Below are 20,272 nucleotides of genomic sequence, written 5' to 3'. Positions count from 1 at the left end.
TACAAATTTTCCAGCTATTGTTTACATACTTTTATAGTATAAGCCAGTAGCTTATACTATATATGTGTGCTGTGCTAGTACCACTGCCAGGTGGTTTCTAGTAAAAGGTATTTCTGAAGTCTTCAAAAATCGATTTGATATCAATCGCAATCTATGTAGAGCACATTTTGCGAGGGAACTTGCTTTAGCGACTGCAGGAAGAGACATACTACGGTATGTTTTCTAGGTTCTTTCATGCCTTTCATACAATTTGCTCAATAACGACTACTGCATGCTGTTACACTAACAAATTGAGGCAATGCGGTCATAAGTTGATAATTTGCAGCGAATCAGCCATGAAAAAGAGTGACTGCCATGGAACTTCAGCGGCAAAATAGCTGACAAGAGATTGCTTTAAAGAAACCCCAGATAGCTTTCTGCAACAATCACAAAAGTGATGCGAATGATCGAGGCAATAGCCTCAGAGGGCTCGGTGCATAGCGGCCCTATGTCATTTTGAGTCGGGCGCTGGGGGAGTCCAGGGAGTGGTCTGGGATGAAATGGGTTCCATCGCGGGGTTTTCTTGACAATAGATCTGATCGATGGGATGTTCACGGTTTTGAGCTACAAAATAGGGAAGCGTTTGAACTCCTGGCTGTTCGTAAAGGAGGCCGTGTGCCCAGGTATGTAGCACATACGCCGGTACGAAATGGTTCAGCGGGCTGCGCGCCTCAACTCGTCCTCACCCGGTCCTTTGCCTTTCCCTCCCCTGGACCTGTGAAGGGCTGCATGCAAAACAAGACCAGCTCATGGCCTTTGCATCATCCTGTCATCCAAAACCGAAGCAGAGCATCTTGAAATGTGTGGCTTTTTAGGTAAGCGGCTTTTAAGATCATGTCCTTACTTTTTGAATCAGCGGATTTTTAGGATCAGGGCCCATAGTAGGCAGTGCTTGTATTAGTCCTGGACCCTTTCATCTGCTTGTGAAATTCCAGGTCAACAGCAGAATTTGGGGGCATAAGTTAATCACACCACAATGCATGATCCATCTTTCCTTCTGACATCACTTGAGCTGTTGTGTGGCAGCTGCCACAGGCCATAGGCCATGTCAGTCAACAATAAAAAGTGATTACTTAAAACAACTTGAACCTACCCTACCAAATGCATCTAGAGTTGGACGGCAGGCACTCTAGCCAAATAAGCTATCAGTGTGGACAATCTTGTATAACTGAAAGGAAAAGTAGGAGATTCTTGATCTGGTTTTGTTTAAAGGCAAACTCAGCTATCACAAAATATTGCCTCTGATCATTGGGGATTTATGATGCATTATGCATTTGAGGCTATATGGCATTGCCTGTATCTCAACGTGGCAGGAAGGGTGAGCATAGTTGTGGTGATAGGAGGGTGGGGGAATGGAGCCACATAACTCTAGTTCTATGCAGCTTGACTGCTACACTTTTGCCTTGCCTTCTTAGAAGGTTATGCTGTGATCCACATACTATAGCTCTGGGTTAAGCATTATTTATTATATATATATATATATATATATATATATATATATGTGTATATATATATATATATGTATATATATATATATATATATATATATATATTCAGTATTTTTTGCTCATGCATAGCTTTATCCACCCAAGTCATCCATATTACCCAGTACACAAAGTATTAAATTTTCTCAAGCTGTTTGTGTATCTCATCCTTGAGTGGATCTAGAATGTCTTGCATCCCATTTGCATGTGTTGCGTGCTCTGTTTATCTATGTGACATGTACTGATGCTGTGTTAGAATAGCCACTCGCTGGATTTCGCTAAGGTTTGCAACAATAATAATAATAATAATAACATCATCATCATCATCATCATCATCATCATGCCATCTTGAGAGAGAGGCAATTTAGGGAGGGAAGGGCCAAAGAACAAAAGGGATGTCCTAATTCAAAACCTACAAAGTTGGGCAATTTGTAATGTTTTGCCTGACTAGTCATGTGAGGGGTCATGGTTTGGTTGCACTCCCTGTTTGTGCCCCAGGGCTCAGCATAGTTCTAACTGGGGAGGCGACATTACACTGCCAGGTGGACACATTGGTGGGGGGGGGGGGGGGGGGTACAGCTCTTCATGTAGAGACTTCTTAAAGGGGCTGGTGTATCCCGATGATCCTCAAGACATCCTTCAGCTGAACAGGTGCATCACCAAGGCAGGCAGGAGATCAGGGCTGAACTGAGACATGTGAGAGAACTGTCATGTCTGTCCCAAAAAGGGAGGAGCTGTGCTTTGCTTTGAATGGCTCATATCAGTCACATACTTATGGGGGTGGGACCTCACAATGTGCCAGTATGATGGTAGATTGATGATGATGGTGGTGAAGGCTCTTGAATTGTTTGAGAATGTGCTGACCCAATTGTGTTAGGTGTCACATGGCAACTCAAACATTGTGTGGCCATTGGGGCCGGGGATTTGTGGTATCCAGCCATGTAATAAGTTTTGTCTTTCAGCCATCCAAAAGTTTTGATGAAAAGTATTAACCAGTTGGAGAATCAGCTTTCAGTCTAGCCCATCAGTCCAGTTTGCTGTGAGCTTGGCCAACTTTGCATGGTTCATAAGGAAAGAAAATGTTGTGAATAGTCCAAAGTTCTTGCTTTAGTTAATTAATATTCAGTCAGAATACTTGTATTGCTTTAAGAAAGGGAATTTCATGACATTAGCCATTTCCAATCTGCATTCACTTGTATGGTGTGCTGTGAATGAAAACCCATACACTATATTGTCATCACCAACATCATCCTCACATATTTGCCTCTCTGCATGCATCTGTTGAAAACATTGCTGGTTAGTGAATAATAATCTGTCATGCCCTTTCAGATTGTATTTCAGCTGCCCTGGACTGAGAACAGTGGTTATCAAGAATGGTGAGTTAAATGAGTGCCCGCATGTTGTTGGCAAATGTTAGGAAATCAAACACCATACCTCAGGTGCATTAACCACTACACTGTTGGCAGCCTTAAGAGTATTTCTCCCACAGTGCTTGTACAAAAATGTTCCTGGAATGTTTGTGTGAACAATAAGTTTTCTGTACTTGATAACAACTTGTATGTCCTCTAATAAGTATTGTGTCATTACAGTATGAATCTTCATGAAAACATTCATATGAAAACCACATCATTTGTTGAAGACTTAACAATGGATAATGTTAACTTTAGAATCGCATGGATTCCATCAACACCCTCGCTCAAGAACATCAAGATGCACATATTGCTAGGTTAACAAAACTGGTCCATCTGGGGAAGTGGACTAGTTTAGTTGTTGTTGTGGGTGTTTGCACTGCTCATTCACATGTTTGAATCTTCTTTCAGCCGCGAGGTCCGAAATCAGCACATTCTGAGAGCGTGAAAGTTGTTCTGCGATGTCGGCCCCTGAACAAAAAGGAAGTCGCCAGTGGCTATGACACGTAAGCATGACGTATGAAACACTCCACACAAAGGCTTAGTTAGGTCATACAATTTCATGAGGTGCATCGTCAGTGTCAGCTTGAGATTACGACGGCTCCGTGAAATCAGGCTGGATCCCAGCATTCTAGGTGAAAAAATTGACACTGATATTGATAAGGCAAGCAATATATGTTATTTGTGGTGTTTTGTATAGGGCGATGTTTTTGACGAGCGTGCGCTAGAAAACTACCGTTTTTGATTGAACTAAAAATGACCATGACTTAACTATCACTTTGAGATGTGTTACAGGTCATAACAGGCAACCTTTGTTCCTTGACCTTTATGCATGCTGCTGTTTTGATATCACTGCTGCAGTCTCGATGGTGTTTTCGGAAGATCGGCTTGAACCATCGGATGAGTGCTCCCGTTTATCGGTCGTCGTACATACTTTGCTCCCTAAGTCTACATTTTCTCACCGTGGTCTTTTCAGAACGTTGGAGATAGATTCTAAAAGAGGTCACATCACGCTTAAGAATCCGAAGAACCCAAATGAATCTCCGAGGGAGTTCACCTTTGATGCAGTCTACGACTGGAAGTAAGCGAGTGCATACGAATGTGAGGATGTGTGAAAGGTGGGACCTCCATGTGGTCGTGGCCTGATATGGAGGAGCTCACAAGCATTGGTCGGTCATATTCCTGCTCATAGTATTATGGGTAGTCCTTTATAACACCAAATAACAGACAATTATGCATGTCCGGCACGAGAGACGGAAGTCAATTAATGACTTAAAGCTTCTGGTGTTTTGTTATCATCAATCGAGATGCAGTGTCTAATTCCAGCCACATGGATTTGAAGTGCCATAGTTTTTGTCAATGGCAATCACATCAATAGCCTTAACAGTCATGCACCAATAAATGACCCAAACCGACCATATCCGGTTTAGGGTGATTGAAGCCTACCTTTCCGCTGTCATCACCCCCTAAGCTGCGCCTGACCTGCCGTCGCCCTCTGAGCTGCGCCTCACCTGCTACCACCCCCTGAGCTGCGCCACCATCCCCTGAGGTGCGCCTCACCTGCCGTCATCCCCTGAGCTGAGCCTCGCCTGCCGTCATCCTCTGAGCTGCGCCTCGCCTGCCGTCATCCCCTGAGCTGCGCTGTCATCCCCTGAGCTGCGCCGTCATCCCCTGAGCTGCGCCTCACCTGCCGTCATCCCCTGAGCTGCGCCTCACCTGCCGTCATCCCCTGAGGTGCGCCTCACCTGCCGTCATCCCCTGAGCTGCGCCTCACCTGCCGTCATCCCCTGAGCTGCGCCTCACCTGCCGTCATCCCCTGAGCTGAGCCTCGCCTGCCGTCATCCTCTGAGCTGCGCCTCACCTGCCGTCATCCCCAGAGCTGCGCCTCACCTGCCGTCATGCCCTGAGCTGCGCCTCACCTGCCGTCATTCCCTGAGGTGCGCCTCACCTGCCGTCATCCCCTGAGGTGCGCCTCACCTGCCGTCATCCCCTGAGCTGCGCCTAACCTGCCGTCATCCCCTGAGCTACGCCTCACCTGCCGTCACCCCCTAAGCTGCGCCTCACCTGCCGTCATCCCCTTAGCTGTGCCTGACCTGCCGTCACCCTCTGAGCTGCGCCTCACCTGCCGTCACCCCTGAGCTGCGCCTCACCTGCCGCCGCCGGCGGGGCCGTAGCTCACCCTCTGACGCCGCCGTGCGCAGCTCGACCCAGGTTGACATGTACGACGAGACGTTCCGCCCGCTGGTGGACTCGGTACTGCAGGGCTTCAACGGCACCATATTCGCCTACGGCCAGACGGGCACCGGCAAAACCTACACCATGGAAGGTGGGCGAAAGGTCGCGCCGCGTCGGCCCCATCAAGTCACCGCCGGGGAAGTGAGGCGTTCACGCTGGCCGTATTATGTCCGGTTCAGGTTGTGCAGTGGAACGTTTTACATGCGCAGATGCCCTCACCTCGTCTGCCCCAGTTGCGTTATTTGTGGACCGTTTCTCAGATCCGTATGTGCTCAGCCGTTCATGTGTCGGAGCTTTCGGATTAGGTACTTCGTTCAATGTGCGCCCTGCACTGAGTCCTGGACGAGCCCAGCCGGCCGCGGCGCGCTGCGGACGGGCTCACGGCCCGCCATGTCCGGCAGGCGTCCGTGACGACCCCGACCAGCGGGGCATCATCCCGCGCTCGTTCGACCACATCTTCAGCCACATCGAGCGCTCGGAGAACTGCCAGTACCTGGTTCGCGCCAGCTACCTCGAGATCTACCAGGAGGAGAACCGGTACGACCCGGCGGATGGCCGCGCGTGATGTGCGTCGGCGGCCGGGAGACGCGCGCGGGAGCGTCGACGCACGATGTTCTGGCGAGAGGCTGGTGCACCTGCCGCTCGGGGATACACGCTGGGTCCTGGGATGCGCGATGTTTGGCGCTCGTGACTTGAGAAAGCAGGCATAGTTACCACGCTCAGAAGGTGCTCGCATCCTTTCATTCCGCGGTGTGAGTAGTTTGGGCGCTGGGGTATGCAGAGCACGCGGAAGTTGAGCCGGCTGTACGTCACAGCTTAATAACCGCGGGATGATCTGTAGGCAGGTGCAGTTACCACAAGGGCTCGTGGATATCCGTGATACGCCGCCGTGCTGGTCTGATGTCCCTGCTGGCCCTGCCCAGTTGTGGCCCTGCGGTACTACGCTGCTGACGGCGACGCGCTGGCCGCCGGCAGAGACCTGCTGAACAAGGACCAGCACCAGCGACTGGAGCTGAAGGAGCGGCCCGACACGGGCACATACGTCAAGGACCTCTCGTCGTTCGTCTGCAAGAGCGTCAAAGAGATCGAGCACGTGATGGCCGTGGGAAACGCGAACCGCAGCGTGGGGTGAGCGGCGCCAGGTCGTGCGACGGCCGCTGTCGGCCGCGTCCGGCACTGGTGCGCCGTCCGCGAGAGACGTGGAGACTCGCGACAGCTTGGCCGGCCTCTGCCGTTGCGGGTAGGATGTGTCATGCGCTTCGTTGGTGTAGACGAGATCGAGTGAAGTGTTGGAGAAGATATTCTCTGACATTTCGAAGAGTGGTTTTCCCGCGTTTGCTCTTTGTGAGTCAGTTCAATGAAACAAGGTTGGAAGATCGGGGTTGGGGAAGTCTGCAATCCTGCTATTCTGCCGACAGGGCGACGAACATGAACGAGCACAGCTCGCGCTCGCACGCCATCTTCCTGGTAACGGTCGAGTGCAGCGAGCTGGGCCTGGACGGCGAGCCGCACATCCGCGTCGGCAAGCTCAACATGGTGGACCTGGCCGGCAGCGAGCGCCAGGCCAAGACCGGCGCCTCGGTACGTCCCGCGTCGGCCACCGCCGCCGCCGCCGCCGCCTGGCGGGCCCTGTCCGGCGCCGCGCCGCCCTCGCCGCCGCACGTACGACCCCGTCGCCGTACGTGCGATCTCCACCACCGCGCGTGCGACGCCCGCCACCGCGGGTGCGATCCCCGCCGCCGCGCGTGCGACGCCCGTCGCCGCGTGTGCGACCCCCGTCGTCCCGCGCGCGACCCTCGTCGTCGTGCGTGCGACCTCCGTCGCCGCGCGTGCGAGTTCTGCCACCACGCGTGCGACCAGCGCGGAATGTGGCCAGCCGCTGGCGTCCTTCGGGCGCGTGAAAAAGGCGCCGTTGCGTGTGTTGTGGACGCCAGGAATTATAACGTTATAGAGTGTGTGCTGACTCTTGACGACTTCGCACAGTAATTGTGTTGTTCTTGCTTCCGCCCTGCGGTCCAAACCGCGGTCGTAGCTTTTGGTCTGGGAGTTTTCCCATGTGAGGCTGTGCCTAGCTTGTGATGGGCTATGCCTCTCCAGTGATGGCTGTTTTGGGACGATGGATGATGGCACGATGAAACCCTCACGCGCCGTGTGTCAGCCGGCAAAAGATCGGGCGGCAGGGACAACATCGGACGGGCACCAACGCCGCGTGTGTCGTGTCTGGTTCCAGGGCGAGCGGCTGAAGGAGGCCACCAAGATCAACCTCAGCCTGTCGGCTCTCGGCAACATCATCTCGGCCCTGGTGGACGGCAAGTCCTCCCACATTCCATACCGCGACTCCAAGCTCACCAGGCTGTTTCAGGGTGCGTGACGTGCTGCGTTTCTGACTAGCTCCCACCGTTGTTGTTGACAACGCGTGCACTGTATGGGACTCGTGCAACCCTTGATCACTGTTTGTTGTTGATCGAGCGGCAGGATTATCGTGCCTGTCCTGCTATGGGGTTTGGATGTGGAGGGGGGGGGGGGGGGGGGCGCTCCATCTTAACCTGCCAGTCGCCTCGCATTTGTTGGCTATCACCTGCGCTAACGCCGCGTGTTATGCTGGAGGCGTGCGGCCGCGTGCACGAGCGCCCCGCTCTGCGCTGGTGCGACTGGCCTTAGCGGCGCTGACGACAGCTCCGTCGCAGACTCGCTGGGCGGTAACGCCAAGACGGTGATGGTGGCAAACATCGGGCCGGCCTCGTACAACTACGACGAGACGCTGAGCACTCTGCGATACGCCAACAGAGCCAAGAACATCAAAAACAAGCCCAAGATCAACGAGGACCCCAAAGACGCGCTGCTCAGGGAGTTCCAGGGCGAGATCATGAAACTCAAGGTAGGTGGCGAGGGAATGTTGATAGGAGACGAATGTTTATGATGAAGGTGCAGTTGCCCGGACGCTCCCACCATTGTGTGTGGGGACTTAGCAAGTTGGTATTTGCCAATTGTTCTCGGAAGGCAGACAGAGGGGTCTGCTTAGTGCAAGGCCCAAAACTCAGAGACGCTTACAGGCGCAGGGTTTTGATTTGTCAATGGTTAGGGAGAGGGTGGGAGGAGATTTGTCAATGGTTAGGGAGAGGGTGTGAGGAAATTTTTCTGTGGTTAGAGAGAGGGTGGGAGGAGATTTGTCAATGGTTAGAGAGGGGGTGGGAGGAGATTTGGGAACAGTTTGGGAACAGACGTGAATGGTGACGTTGAGAGTTCCTCCATGAAGTATCTTGCTGGTCACAGTCTCGATCCAATGACATGACTTCCCGTGGCCTGCGGTGGTAGTGTACAAATAACCGCCCCGGTCCCCATCCCGCTCATGTTGCACGCCTGGAGCGACCTGTCGCGCCGCCCTCCGACGTTCGTCAGCGGACAATCGACCAAACGGTCCGGCCGGAGACAGCGCCCCCGCCGCCGTCCCACGAGCGCCAGTCGAGCTGCCGTGCTCTCGAGACGGAGGGAGGCCGCTCCGCTGACTCGGGGCGTGTGGCCTGAGGCGGTCCGGCCGGAGACAGCGCCCCCGCCGCCGTCCCACGAGCGCCAGTCGAGCTGCCGTGCTCTCGAGACGGAGGGAGGCCGCTCCGCTGACTCGGGGCGTGTGGCCTGAGGTGGTCCGGCCGGAGACAGCGCCCCCGCCGCCGTCCCTCGAGCGCCAGTCGAGCTGCCGTGCTCTCGAGACGGAGGGAGGCCGCTCCGCTGACTCGGGGCGTGTGGCCTGAGGTGGTCCGGCCGGAGACAGCGCCCCCGCCGCCGTCCCTCGAGCGCCAGTCGAGCTGCCGTGCTCTCGAGACGGAGGGAGGCCGCTCCGCTGACTCGGGGCGTGTGGCCTGAGGCGGTCCGGCCGGAGACAGCGCCCCCGCCGCCGTCCCTCGAGCGCCAGTCGAGCCGCCGTGCTCTCGAGACGGAGGGAGGCCGCTTCGCTGACTCGGGGCGTGTGGCCTGAGGTGGTCCGGCCGGAGACAGCGCCCCCGCCGCCGTCCCTCGAGCGCCAGTCGAGCTGCCGTGCTCTCGAGACGGAGGGAGGCCGCTCCGCTGACTCGGGGCGTGTGGCCTGAGGCGGTCCGGCCGGAGACAGCGCCCCCGCCGCCGTCCCACGAGCGCCAGTCGAGCCGCCGTGCTCTCGAGACGGAGGGAGGCCGCTCCGCTGGCTCGGGCGTGTGGCCTGAGGCTGGGTCATTGACCAGGCTTGTGACGGTCGCCTCATGCTTGACCTGACCCGATATCGTGGCCTTTATCCAGACGCTTGAGTGGCCGGTGTGGTGGCCTCGATCGTGCACTTTTCCTAGTTCCTGCCTTAAACGGTACCCTAATCCTTGACCCGCGCATGACCTGATCCGAGACCTGCCTGACCGTGACAGTTTGACCTGACCGATGACCCGTCCCGCGCGTCAGGCACAACTTCGCGGCCGGACCGGCGGCGGCGACAAGTGGCGCAGGCGGCGCGCTCGCGGCGGCGGCGCGGACGGGGACGACTCCGAGCCGGAGCTCGCGCCCGAACAGCATCTGGAGCAGGAGCGGCGCCGGCTGGAGCAGGAGCGGCGTGCCATCGAGGACGACCAGAGCCTCATCGCCGAGGTACGCTCCCCCCCCCCCCCCCCCCGACCTTGTGTGCGTGGCGCACGAGGCCGAGGTGTGTGGTGCACACCCAGCTGGGACGGGTTTGACGTGGTGCCGTCAGCAAAGGCCGCGATCGACGCGTGGGTCGGCTCCTAAAGAAGATCGGGCCATGCCGTTGCTGGCGCCCTTTCACGAATGGCGGTGGCCTGGTTCGTCTGACGCAGGGCTGCTGAGTGGGTGTCTGCTGCCTGCCATGTCTGGGTGTCGTGTGCCGCCATGTGGTGGCTCGTGCTGGAGCGGCGCCGTTTCATCTGGCGTCCCCCGGCGGCTGTGGCAGGACCGTGAGCGGCTGCTGCGGGAGCTGCAGCTTCAGGACGAGCAGCTGGAGCGCGAGCACCAGGCGCAGGAGCGGCTGGCCGCCAAGATCCAGGCCATGGAGTCGAAGCTGCTGTCCGGCGGCAGGACGATCGCTGACACGACCAACCAGCAGCAACGTGACCTGGAGCTCAGCCGACAGCGCATCTCCGAGCAGAAGGTACGCCAGCCCGCCCGCCGGCCCCGCGTGGCGCAGCAAGCACCCTGATGTCGGTCGATTGGGGATGTGAGTCCAAAGTGCGTCTCGTTGCTGAAAGGATCTACTTGTGTGCCGGTTCCTGGGCTGTTCGTGTTGTGGCTGCTGGTGGTGCGAAGAAGCTGCGTCTTACCCTGCGTGCCGGCCCATGCTCCTTTCGCAACGCCCGTGCAATGACGAACAGTGCTCTGTAGTGATCCGATGGTCCTTATCGTGGCAGGCACGGGAGCGGGAGATGCTGCAGCGGATAGAGGAGCAGGAGGTCTCGCGGCTGGACATGCAGCAGACCTTCCAGTCGCTGCAGCAGGAGGTGGATGTCAAGACCAAGAAGCTGAAGAAGCTGTTCAACAAGCTGCAGGCAGTGAAGCGCGACATCCTGGACGCGGGGGATGAGTTTCTGGTCGAACGCCGCGAACTGGAGGAGACGCAAAACTCGCTGCTCAAGTAAGCCTCACCGTGTCCCTCATGCCAGCTGACGTCGGCTGGTACCAGACGTTGTGGGATACTGTTCAGTGGTGAAGTCCTGTCGGCCAGATGATGTGGCCTACGGCAGGCGCTTCAACTGCTCGGGAACTGAACGTCGAGACCTGCGTAGAAGGCTGTTGGAATTGTGGCTCGCATTCGTCTTGTGTGCATTAACGTCGAAAGGTTTCGCGTTATGATAGGCTTGATGAGAAGCGCTGGTGCATTACAAAATACATCTTAAATGCATGCGTCTACGTAGTGTCGTCATGCACGTAGCAAATGGTATGCATGAGCACTGTGACAAAGATGGTGTAGAAATATCGTGGGCGGTGCTCCGAAGCTGACCACGCTGGGGTTTCTGAGGCTGTGGCACGTTCATGGCCAGGCAGCAAACGTCCGCATGTTCTGAGAACGGTTGCATCTGTGATGAGAACGGAAGTCCGAATGATTGCTTCATCGCATGAGTCTGCGTGTTTTGTTGTGTTTTTTGTTGAGCTTTTCAATATAGCCCGCTCGGTGCTCGCCTGAAGGGCGATTCGTTCATGCCGGGACCGGACGACACTGGATACTGCCTTCTTGCGCACTCCCGGTATTCTGTTCCCACGCCCCACTGCCCCTTCTCCGTCGCCCCCCCCCCCCCCCTCCCCCTCTGTCTGCTCCTCTCTCGATGTCTGGGTGACGTCAGCGGCTGGCCGCCAGAGAGCTCAAGCTCAAGTGCCTGATCCTGGAGAACTTTGCGCCGGCTGAGGAGCGCGCCAAGCTGCTGCGGCGCGCCACATACGACGACGACGAGGAGCGGTGGCGGCTGGCGGCGCGGCCGGCCGTCGCCCAGCTGGCCGGCCGGCCGGTGAGCGCGCGCGGCACGCGCCGGCCCGTCTCCGAGTACGCCCTGCTGGCCGGCTCCGTCACCGGCGCCACCCGATACAAGGTGAGGCTGGTGCCCTGCCCTGGCCCGCGCCGCCCGTGCCGGCTGAGAATGCCGACTTGGGGTCAGGGTGCCGCGCTGTGCAAGGTCGGGAGCTGGCTCACCGGCCGGATGTGACTCGGGGCGATGTGCAAGTGCGCTGCAAATGTTCTTAAGATGTTTGCGTGGAGTTGAAAGTTCTTATGTGTGGAGTCAACGACCTTCAGTACACCAGGAGGTTCTGTTTAAGCGACGCTGTAATGATATGTGACAGTGATATGGACGGTATTATATGCTGTGATAAAAAACACGGAAAAAATATTAGATCATATCTCTTGAGTACGGTCAATATGTAAACGGTATTTAGCATTGCAACTTAGTTTAGATGGTAGCTCTACTATATCAAAGCTCGTTAACTCAACTTTTGTGCTGTCATTTCGTAATGCGAGAGAGCCAGGCGCTGAGGGATTTTCTTGTGTCACGAGCTGTGTGTGCCGATCAGCCTCAGGCACGCCTGCGGATTGTGTTCGGCGCCGGGGTCTCGCTTGGTTAGTGACTCGAGTGATAGCTGGTTCCTGCGCGCCGCTCGCCCCAGCTGGTCGTTCTCACTCCCACAGAGGTCCGCAGTCTGGACAGCGGCCTGACCAGTTCGCCGCAGGAGGCGGCGCCGTGTGTTCCGGGCTGAGCACTGCCGGCCCGTCGGCCCTGATCAAACCGATTCCTATGCACCGCAGGGTGAGAACATCATGTGCATGGAGCTGGACCCGCCGGCGCGCACCACGCGCGACTACCAGGGCCCGCTGGTGGCGCCGCGCTTCCAGGCGGCGCTGGAGGCGGCGCTGACGCCGCAGGAGCACGAGATCAGCGTCAGCGCCGCGCCGGCCGCCGCCGCCGGCCGCTTCCGGCTGAAGGCCAGCCGCGCCGAGCCCGCCGTGTATGTCAGGGGAGGGGGCAGGGGGGGGGGGGGGGCAGAAAGGCGGCCAGCTTGCTAGGCGGGGATGAGGTGTGCTGCGTCTGCACGTGATCACTTGCGGCGGAGTTGTGAGGGTTGGGCTTCCTAGTGTGGCATGGTGCGTATTGGTGAGCTTTCGAGGGTAGGCGGTGGTTACACTGCTGCACTGGCTTGCATTAGTTTTGGCACAATTCAGCGGATGCGCTTGTATGTCGTCCATGTGATGTCTGCTGAGAGGTGTGCGCTCCCGTCGTTGCGTGCTCTGACGTGGGATGTCTGCTGACATGTGTGCACTCCAGTCATCGCGTGCTCTGACGTGGGATCTCTGCTGACATGTGTGCGCTCCCGCCGTTGCGTGCTCTGACGTGGGGTCTCTGCTGACACGTGTGCGCTCCCGTCATCGCGTGCTCTGACGTGGGATGTCTGCTGACACGTGTGCGCTCCTGTCGTTGCGTGCCCTGACCTGGGATGTCTGTCTGCAGGAGTAAGCCAGCCCGGCGGCGGCCGGCCAAGGCGTCGGCTCCCGCCAACCAGTACCCACAGTCCCGCGGCCTGGTGCCCAAGTAACGGCAGCCGTGGAGCCCGCCTCTGTTGGCGGTGCGGTGGGGGGGGGTGCGGGCGTTAGGCGGTGGCCTGGCCGCTGCAGCTGTCCGGCGCTGGGGGGCGGAAATCGTCGAGTCGATAGGCACAATTCGCTGTGTTCGCTAGTCTTCGTTTTATACCGTGCGCGTGGTGTGAACGTCGGTACTCGTGCATTTACAGTCGCGAAGCGCGCCGTTTCTCGCTTTGCTTGCGGGCAGGTTCACGACCGGTGCTCCCGCCGCGGTAGCGTCACCTGAGAGCTTAGCGTTAGTCTGGACCGGATTTCTGTCTTCTCATGGCGTCTAGTCAGCCAGCCGAGGCCGATGGCGGCCTGTCGGTGCGGCGGCCGCGTCCGTCCGCTTGTAGTGCCCAGCCCGGTCACGCTCGTGCGCCTCTGGTGGGGCCTAGTTTGCACTACGGCATCGGGAGAGAGCGCGGTGTGGGCGGTCATCTGTGTTGAGGCTGCGCCGGGTACTGTCGTTCTTGCTCTTATACACATATAAGGTACGTCGATTGTCGAGATTCGCAGCCATGAACGAGCCAAAGATTACTTATCTGTGCTGTGTTCTGTTGGTAGGGTGCATATTGAATGCCAGGAAGGTATGTGGATATGCCAGCTCATACCTCGTTACCTGTAATCGTTTTCGGAAGGATACGTTTATGTGGTCATGATCGCATGTTCCGTTCCGTTGCTGAAGATTCTTCATTGTTTTCGTTCCGTTATATCTTAAAAGGTTACGTCTGTTGTAGTTGCGTATCGCCCCATGTTTATTGCGTTTTACCTTACGATCATGAATACATACGAATACTTGACCGCGCATAAGAAGGAAGTTTTTTAGGTAACACGTCGAAGTTTCTTCCAAATGAGCCACTTGACGTGAACTTCTTAACATGTACTGACAGCAGCGAATATGAGGGTGAGCAAGCACTTGCCAGTCGTCATTCCCACAACACACCGCGAACCGACAGTCGATTATTCACGTCACGCGCAACACACCAGCCTGCGGGCATCGAATCTGTGCCGTGAAAGCAAACATCTTCAGATATTCTAAGCGGAGAAGTAACGTTTGGATGAGGCCAAGACTTACACGTTTTGTCTGCACACGAATGGCCTGCCCTGGTGTTGCGCTGTTTCCATGCGTTGTTGGAGACTGATATTTCTCCGAGTCTCCTAAGAATAGAAATTTTAACGCGCAGCCTTGTTTGGCGCCCACTTTTCCGCTACCCACGTCCAATCATGTCAAACTGGTTCCAGTGGTTGAGCGGAGAACGAAACGGTAGTCGTTTCTCCCTACCCGTCCGGGATATGGTAGCAATCGTGCAGAGCCAAAACCAGCGTATTTGATCGCTTTATAAATAGAATCCCGCCTGCGCGTGTGTGGATTAAGCCGGCTGTTGAAGTTGCATTGTGCTTGGAGCCCAAAACTGGGCGCGGGGAGTTGTCGGCTTGCCAGAAATAACGCTGAATGTATACGTAACAGCCTGCATATGATCGAATTGATGACGTTCCGGTTCGTTTGTTCCTTGCTTTTCACCTAGTCGTTTTGAACACCCCATCACCGTATCTGAAAGGCAGCCAAGATGATGAAGATGAAGCTTGTAGACAACGTGGTTCGGAGCTTTCGGGTTGCTAAGGTGTTTCGAGAAAACACTGATAAGATTAACAACTTGGATTTTGCTGCAAATGGAGAAAATCTCATATCCAGTAGCGATGATGATCAAATAATCATCTATGATTGTGAAAAAGGAGTGTAAGTAGCTATGAAATCCATTGACTCACGATTTTTGGTGTATTATTGCACTCCAGAGTCACACATGTATGCATGTTTACACTTTGAGTGATGTTGCAGCTCTGACATTGGATAAATGTGTGTCCATACTACTGAACACAGGCTGGAGGTGTTTGTGCCATGATGTTTACTGTGTTGAATGTGTAAGACCCGCAAGGAAGCATTGATTGTGTGCTGAGCTCGGTTTTCAATCTGAAAAAACTGTCACCTGCCAGTCATTTTATGAGTGGCTTTGACCAGCTGCCAGTTTCTGGTTGATTAGTCCATTTATTAATGAATTTTTTAGGTATGTCAACAACTGAGGCTGCTTGAGCCCATCCAACCAGTTTCTGGTGTACTGCACTAGGTATATCAGTCAGTCATGAATGTGGCGCCACTATCAGGGCACACTAGGGCAAAGGTGCTGATGCATTGCTGGTGTGGTATGTTTCATGAAGAAAGCCGTGTGCTTTGACAGCCTGTTACGTGCTTTCCATATCATATTGTATTTCATGTTAAATTGATGCATGATTTTGTATCACATTTCTGCTTACTTGTGTAAGTTTTATGTAAAAGCTAAAGCATGCAAATTTTTTCACCTCACCCTGTACTGATCTGTGATATTGAAAGCAGACAAATGCACCATGGGATGCACCAGTTTGCACCAGGATGCAGGATGCACCACCAATGAAAGGGATGCACCAGTTTGTAAACTGGACCCCAGCCTTTCCTACATGACATCTGTGTGCTTGGATCACAAACAGCATTAAGCACTCAGGAACCTCTGTCAATTTTGGAGTGAATGTGGCTTAAGGCTGATTCAGTGCCTCGCACTCAGTGTGCAACTTTCAAGTTGTGATCAGGGCTCTAGTATGATAAGTTTGTTATGTGTTGCATTCAGGCAGGAATCAAGACCTATTAGAAAGGTTTTCAGGCAGAAATCAAGACCTGTTATGAATATTTGCCCTTACCATCTTCCATAACATTTCCAGACAGAAGAGGACAGTGAACAGCAAGAAGTATGGTGTGGATCTGATCCATTTTACTCATGCCAAGAATGCAGCAATTCACAGTTCAACTAAGATTGATGGTATGGATGATGTAGTGAAAGTAATTTCATTGTGTGCTCAAGTCCCTTAAGCAAGTTGTCTATACAATATGTTTTTTTATTTGTATTACATTTGTACTGCTGTATAAATGCAGAGCAAGCTCTGTCTTGTGTAGCTGTCTTATTCAGTGACACAGAGTGCTGTTGATGGGAACATTTTGTTCAAGGCTGTTTGCATGAGCTTGGGCTCACATCTTGTTAACTGTAAATCTTTGAAAGCTCAGCGCAATATTTGCTTTGAATCATTGTGTATAACTAACCACCAACAACTCTCTTCCAAAAATACTCAATCATGTTATTGATTGCCAATGCAGTTCATCTGAATCATTTTGTTCCAGATACCATCCGGTACCTATCATTACATGATAACAAGTACATCAGGTACTTTCCTGGTCATACCAAGAAGTGAGTATTTCAGGAACAAGCTGCCCTATCTGCAAGGGCAAATAGCGAGCGCCTTAAGCGACTGGAATCCATCCTGCCATGGGTGGTTCAATAGGAAGGCAGGTGCTCTAACCAACTGAGACACCAGGACAGACATAAGCCAGACTGTGCCGCCGCGTCCCCGGGATGGGGACACCGTACTGTGTTATGGCGGGGCAGTAACCGGGCCGTGCCGCCGCGCTCCCAGAGTGGTGACATTGACACCGTACTGTGTTATGGCGGGGCAGTGATCGGGCCGTGCCGCCGCGCTCCAATGGTAGTGACACTGACACCGTATGGTGTTGTGGCGGGGCAGTAACCGGGCCGCGCCGCCGCGCTCCCAGAGTGGTGACATCGACACCGTATTGTGTTATGGCGGGGCAGTGATCGGGCCGTGCCGCCGCGCTCCAAGGGTAGTGACACTGACACCGTATGGTGTTGTGGCGGGGCAGTGACCGGGCCGCGCCGCCGCGCTCCCAGGGTGGTGACATTGACACCGTATGGTGTTGTGGCGGGGCAGTAACCGGGCCGCGCCGCCGCGCTCCCAGGGTGGTGACATTGACACCGTGTGGTGTTATGGCGGAGCAGTGACCGGGCCGCGCCGCCGCGCTCCCAGGGTGGTGACATTGACACCGTGTGGTGTTATGGCGGGGCAGTAACCGGGCCGCGCCGCCGCGCTCCCAGGGTGGTGACACTCTGCATGTCGCCGGTGGACGACTCGTTCCTGTCCGGCTCCATGGACCGCACACTGCGTCTCTGGGACCTGCGCTCGCCCAACTGCCAGGGCCTGATGCACCTGTCCGGCCGGCCGGTGGCCGCCTTCGACCCCGAGGGGCTCATCTTCGCCGCCGGCGTCAATTCGGAGAGCCTCAAGCTCTACGACCTACGCTCCTTTGACAAGGTCAGCCGCGCGACTTCCGAAGAACGCTCTCGGGCTGATAACTTACAATTGTAGGTGGTCAAAGTGATCGGGGTTTACAAGGTAATCGGCATATCACACGGTTTCATTTTTAATATTTTGATGACGTGTTTTGAGGAGTGCATGGTCAACGGTCACACCTTCGTAAGGTGTGCTGTTTATATCACTAGTATGCGTAGAGGAATTTATTCATTTAGCTCCGGAGGCAAAACTGTCTTCAAGTGCTTGATCGCAATATGCACCGAACATGCACCCTGTGCCTCTCGTCCGCCAGGGTCCCTTTACGACGTTCAAGCTGAGTCAGGAGAAGGAGTGTGACTGGACGGGCGTCAAGTTCTCCCCCGACGGCAAGACGCTGCTCGTCTCCACCAACGGCTCCATCATCCGCCTGGTGGATGCCTTCACCGGCCAACCGCTGCAGACGTTCACGGTAGGCAGAGCTCTCCCGGGCTGGCCGTCTGTTGCACGCGGTCTATGTAGCACCTCCGATAATCAGACGTCTTCTTTCCGTCCCCATTGCCCGTGCCCGGCATCACTGGAGCTGTTTCGAAGGCCACGTGCAGAGGCTCCGTCGCCCGGATGGTTTGAGGCTGTTCGCGTCGATAGCATTAGTGGCAATTAGACTCGACGTTGTTATTCCCCCCTCCACCTTCGCACACTGCTTTCACTATCACTCCTGCGACAAACGACCGAGGTGCAGTGTCCTAAACCTCATCCGGTCGGGTGTAAGGCGGGATAAATTCATGCTACCATAATCTGGGCTGCCCGTCGCCCTCCGCCGACACCTGGCGTCGGCTGCTAGTGCGTTGCCCTTTGACTCCGTCCCTGACATCTGACCTGCCCGTGCCGGCTCGGCCGCCTTCCCGCGCAGTGTTGATGGGCCGGTCTGGAGTGAGCGGTGGAGCAAGAAGTGGCAAACCCAAACCGCAGGTGTGCTAGCCTGAGTAATTATTGATATCCCTGTCCCGCCTTCTCCCCTCTAGTGGTCGAACATTGCGACACTGCCCAGGGCTAAGACGTTGGGTTTGTGTCAGTTGTGCCAGCCTCACCCTGTCTACAGCCTACAGCTGCACTTGAGCATGTCATTTGGTCTGCAGGGCGCGGATGGATGCGTTGTCCTGCCGTGCTGCGCCGAGGGCTCGATGATTGAGCAGTGCCACTATGTCCTGCGGCCGTTCATGCTGGGGGGGGGGGGGGGTCGGGCGTTATCCGTCGCTGCCGCTGACCCGCGCGGTGCGACGCCCGCCGTCCCCTGCGCTGACTGACCTGTGTCGCTCCCGGTCCCCGCAGGGCCACCTGAACAACAAGGGCATCGCGCTGGAGGCGTCGTACAGCCCCGACTCGCAGTTCGTGTTCTCCGGCTCCACTGATGGCAGGCTGCATGTCTGGAACGCCGAGAACGGCTACAAGGTGGGCCAGACGGCGCCCAGGAGGGGCAGCGCGGAGGCGTGCGTCGCATCGGACCGGCCGCTGTACAGGTCACGTGGCATCGTCAGATGTCGGAGCTCCACCGTTCTATGCCGCCGGGGTGATTAATGTCGTGGCGCCGGTCGATGTCCGCTCACACAGTTGGCGCCATTTTAGAAGGTCGGTTTGGCGCCGATGGTTCCGATAACACGCGTATGGTCGACTCAGCTGACACTGGTGCTGCAGTCGTGTTGTACTGGTGGATCGGCCTCCAACTGAGCTCTGTTCTCCGGCAGCTGTGCGTGCTGAACGCTGACCACACGGGACCGGTGCAGTGCGTGCAGTTCAACCCCAAGTACATGATGCTGGCCTCGGCCTGCACCAACATGGTGAGCGCTTTTAGCTGACGCCACGCCGTTCTTCGTATTTAGAACGCGGTGTACGTCTGCATATTATCGCGTTATTTCATTGTACTGGTCATTTAATTTTGTAACCGACAGCTGTATTTTGCAATTAATGATGGTCCCCATTAGGTTGCTGCCACGACTTCTGTTGGGGGTGTTCTACTTAATAGCAAAAGTAAGTGATCCAGTTTCTGAACCTGGCGTCGTTGATCTCAGTAAATAGGGAGCTACGTATACCTGGACGCAGTGCCATGGGCTCGCTCGGCCGTCCGACACCGTATGCAGGCGTCGAGTGCGCCTGGCGCGACCGCCCCCGGCTTGACACCTGTCCACCGACGCAGGCGTTCTGGCTGCCCAACATGGACGAGGTGGCTGCCGGACCGATGTAGCGGCTGCTGCTGACGACAGCCCGGAGAAGACCGGCCCGCGCCACTGCCGCCCGGCGGCCGGTGGCGCGCCGCCCTGTACATACCGACAGTCATGTTCATACGGCGCGCGAGGTGTCAGCGCAAACCGGGCGCTGCCGCCGTTCGGTGTCCCGCCGCCGCCGTCGGCTCGGGGACGGTCGCGCGCGACGCCGTGGTTTCTCGTGTCACAGGTTCATTCCGTTCCCGAAATATACCCGCGATGTTTTTCCAGCTGTCGTTTTCCGAGATGGTTTGGGGGGTAGGCTGCCGACGCGCCCTTCTGCTCGTGTAGGCTCCGCGACGAGACTGGCGACGACAGCTGACGACGAGCTGAACCGCCTGGTGACGTCACAGATGTCGCCGCCCTTCAGCGCACAGCCATCGGGATGGAGAGCTGTCGATGCTGCTCGAATGTGGCGCGCGTGTTCCATTCTCCGCGTCCGCTGTGCACACTGTCTCCAGGAACCTACCACGCGCAGGCGTCCTCTACAAACGGAACACGCCGTTGCTGTTAAGCCGAACTCGAAGCGTGCAGTGGCAAAACCGTGCGACTTTCCTAAACTGACCCCGCTGCACTGCATCGCGTCCCAAGCGGCAAACCATGTGG

General features: G+C 55.8%; 2 protein-coding genes across 2 annotated transcripts; both read left to right on the top strand.

The window, feature by feature from the left end:
* Nucleotides 1-674: 674 nt before the first annotated feature.
* Nucleotides 675-12,578, top strand: LOC119107258 (kinesin-like protein KIF3B; the record flags this gene model as incomplete). Its single annotated transcript, XM_037230677.1, has 15 exons — nucleotides 675-854; nucleotides 2,853-2,899; nucleotides 3,344-3,438; nucleotides 3,909-4,013; nucleotides 5,134-5,258; nucleotides 5,569-5,704; nucleotides 6,143-6,295; nucleotides 6,586-6,748; nucleotides 7,398-7,530; nucleotides 7,855-8,045; nucleotides 9,590-9,772; nucleotides 10,092-10,289; nucleotides 10,546-10,769; nucleotides 11,490-11,718; nucleotides 12,429-12,578. Coding segments are annotated over exons 2-15 (2,088 nt in total), but the record flags the coding sequence as incomplete, so codon positions are not given.
* A 2,021-nt stretch (nucleotides 12,579-14,599) lies between these two features.
* Nucleotides 14,600-19,896, top strand: Wdr82 (WD repeat domain 82). Its single transcript, XM_037231124.1, has 8 exons — nucleotides 14,600-14,979; nucleotides 15,990-16,087; nucleotides 16,444-16,510; nucleotides 17,213-17,429; nucleotides 17,722-17,877; nucleotides 18,738-18,857; nucleotides 19,151-19,243; nucleotides 19,600-19,896. Exons 1-8 carry the CDS (start codon nucleotides 14,810-14,812, stop codon nucleotides 19,645-19,647), a joined length of 969 nt encoding a protein of 322 aa, XP_037087019.1. The 5' UTR covers nucleotides 14,600-14,809; the 3' UTR covers nucleotides 19,648-19,896.
* The last annotated feature ends 376 nt before the right edge of the window (nucleotides 19,897-20,272 follow it).

This window comes from Pollicipes pollicipes, unplaced genomic scaffold (assembly GCF_011947565.3).
Source record: "Pollicipes pollicipes isolate AB1234 unplaced genomic scaffold, Ppol_2.1 Scaffold_6686;HRSCAF=7923_pilon_pilon_pilon, whole genome shotgun sequence".
NCBI classification, from domain to species: Eukaryota; Metazoa; Arthropoda; class Thecostraca; order Pollicipedomorpha; family Pollicipedidae; genus Pollicipes; species Pollicipes pollicipes.
This window is presented reverse-complemented; position numbering and strand designations above follow the sequence as displayed.